The sequence below is a fragment of the Penaeus vannamei genome, chromosome 16 (genome assembly GCF_042767895.1).
Source record: "Penaeus vannamei isolate JL-2024 chromosome 16, ASM4276789v1, whole genome shotgun sequence".
In the NCBI taxonomy this organism is placed as follows: domain Eukaryota; kingdom Metazoa; phylum Arthropoda; class Malacostraca; order Decapoda; family Penaeidae; genus Penaeus; species Penaeus vannamei.
Genome location: NC_091564.1, coordinates 9,026,438 through 9,028,937, shown reverse-complemented (window position 1 = coordinate 9,028,937; position 2,500 = coordinate 9,026,438). Strand labels below are relative to the sequence as shown.

The 2,500-nt window shown below is 37.7% G+C and overlaps 1 protein-coding gene across 3 annotated transcripts in view; it reads left to right on the top strand.

Moving 5' to 3' along the window:
* The window catches only part of tefu (Serine/threonine-protein kinase tefu), a gene marked incomplete at both ends in the record, with an annotated part of 57,528 nt that overhangs the window by 25,028 nt on the left and 30,000 nt on the right, over positions 1 to 2,500 (top strand). For all 3 annotated transcript variants that reach the window (XM_070131149.1, XM_070131148.1, XM_070131147.1), the window contains 4 exon segments: positions 1 to 190; positions 663 to 756; positions 1,754 to 1,885; positions 1,991 to 2,144. The exon segment at positions 1 to 190 is cut by the window's left edge and continues 72 nt beyond it. In XM_070131149.1, the coding sequence (XP_069987250.1) occupies positions 1 to 190; positions 663 to 756; positions 1,754 to 1,885; positions 1,991 to 2,144 (570 nt within the window).

Here is a 2,500-nt window from a genome sequence, read left to right as displayed (position 1 = left end):
TTTCTTGCTCACAGTAGCACCCAAAATGAAGCCCGCCATGCACTTTCATCAATCGCTGTCCTCATTAAAGCCCTGCTCCCACACCTAGGCCAAAAATTACGAGAAAAATCAACTTATATTATAAATACCTCAATCCACACCCTCACGTATTATACCACAAGATTACAGGAACTGGCTCCATACCTGGCAGGTTGGTTGGTTTAAGTTTCTCTGGTAGCAGAGGTTTATAGAACTTAATGATCACATTCTTATTGGTCTAGCTTATCCTTATAACTGTATTGTGGCAGGGCTCTATTCTGTTGCCCAGTCTAAGTAGTCTATCCCTGGCCCTCCTTCCACCTTGAGCTGGCCCACTATCTTGGAGGCTAGTGGAGGGGCCTGCTTATTTTGTCAAATTTTGAGGTTGTCCATAAGTTTACAAAGTATATCCAGGAGTATCTCTTTTTTATTGTTTACAGAACCTGAGGTGGCAATTTGGTTACCTGGTATTTAGAAGATTAACACAATATGTATAAATCATGGATAGGCCAGTAGTTACCCAGTTATGATTTTATTTTGTCATTTTTTGGTGGCATAGCACCAGGTTTGAGTTTCAGGTATAGATTACACAATCATTGATACTAGGTGATTTAATGACTGGAAACCTTTCTCCTAAATTTCAGATCATTGCAATGAACTCCTGTTGAACATATGCCAGAGTGCTTTAGAATGTTGCCCAGACAGGCTCTCCTCAGTTATCCCTCTTCTGTTTACAAGGTCTGTTTATTTTTCAGTATAGCTGCATAGTTTATTGTATATTGACTTCAACTGAAGTGGATGTGAAGCATTTATTGCTTTACCGGCTGTTTTTGTGGTTGGGAAATTTGTCAATGGGAATACATGAAAAGGTTGCATTTTGTTTAAAAACTATTGGTAGGTTGGCCACAACCCAGGAACCAGTCAAGTAAACTTTGATGGTTAACCAGGTCTTATGAATCTACTTGAAAGATTCATTGCCAGGACAGTTGTGATAGGAAATGGGTCTACTAGAAAGTTAATTCTCTTAGAAAAAAAAAGTTTTAACCATATGTACATTAAACAATTTTAATGGGTATTATTGGAGGTCTGTGCTTTTTGGGTACATTCTAATCTCATTATTAATTTGCTGTTCATAACATTTATTGGTCCAATGATTGCTGCATGTGTAATTTCATAAGATACTCATTTTCTTAGATGCAGTACATACTGCTCTCAAATAACCTATAATGCCATTTAGCTATTCTTGCCCACATCATTCACTCCTCTCCTAGGTTATGTATATTCTTCAAGCTTCAAGGATAGTGACAATATACACTGTATTTTATTTTCACACTATGCACTTGGAAAATGGTTTTAAGATGTGCAATTATTTTGTTGATAGAGATATTTAAAATTTATTGTATCAGCTGTTGTCTGAGTTAATTGATATTGTAATCAACCACAGCCTCATAAGAATTTTGGACTACAAAATCGTAATGGTCTTAAGGTAATGAGCAACAGGTCACAGATATAAGGAGAATCTCCAGGTCATGCCTATTATACATATGTTTTGTAATCTTACTGAAATGTGTATTTTTGACACTATGGTCCTTTCTAGGACAATGGCTTTCTATGTGAGGACACCATATAGTATGAATTTTATTTATGGATATTTACAGAGACAATGGAATGGTAGGCATGGTGTATCTTTGTTCTTATGCATACCACAAACCTCTTATGCATTCATTCCAAACAGGCTCCTGCCACTTACTCGGGAATCATCTAGCGTAAGGGAGTCTACCATGCAGATTATAACAAGACTGGTAATGTGTGAGCAACAGGACATCCAGAAGGCTGTTGCGCATTTACCACCCTTCCCTGACACAGGGTCAGTCATTTCTTTGCATATCTATGTATCATATTGTAGCACTTTGGGTATAGATTACAGCGCATTGTAAGCGAGATATATTTTCATGATCATCTCCATCAACAGCGACTACCAGTGTCTCACTATCCTGAGTGACCATCATGGCCAGCTGGTGGAGGTATATCGCGGCAATCTTTTGTTGTACGATGAGGTGGAAAACTTCTTAGCTCTGTCCATAGAGCAGACTAATGCTCACTCTGTATCTCATATTCTCAAGCTGGTAAGTCAATCGTTTTGTGGATTCCACTTTTTCTCCTTTCCTGCCATTGCTTTTGTCATTTTCTACGTTCTCTTCTTCTCTCTTTTCTTTCCACTGTTTTTTGTCTTCCTTGGTTCCTCTTTTCCCCTTTCTCTGTTTTTCCTCTTTTGATCTACTATTTCCTTCTCTCTCCTTTTTGTCTTCTCCTTCTGTCTCTCTCCTCTCCTTTTTTTACAAATTTCTCTCATATTTATTCCTCCCCCTGGTTTTCCCATCCCCAGTTTTGTTTATAGTATCTATTTAAAAAATCATTGCAGGATTAAATGCTACAAATATCAACCACATGAGATTGTAGATGGCATAGCATTCATTACTAT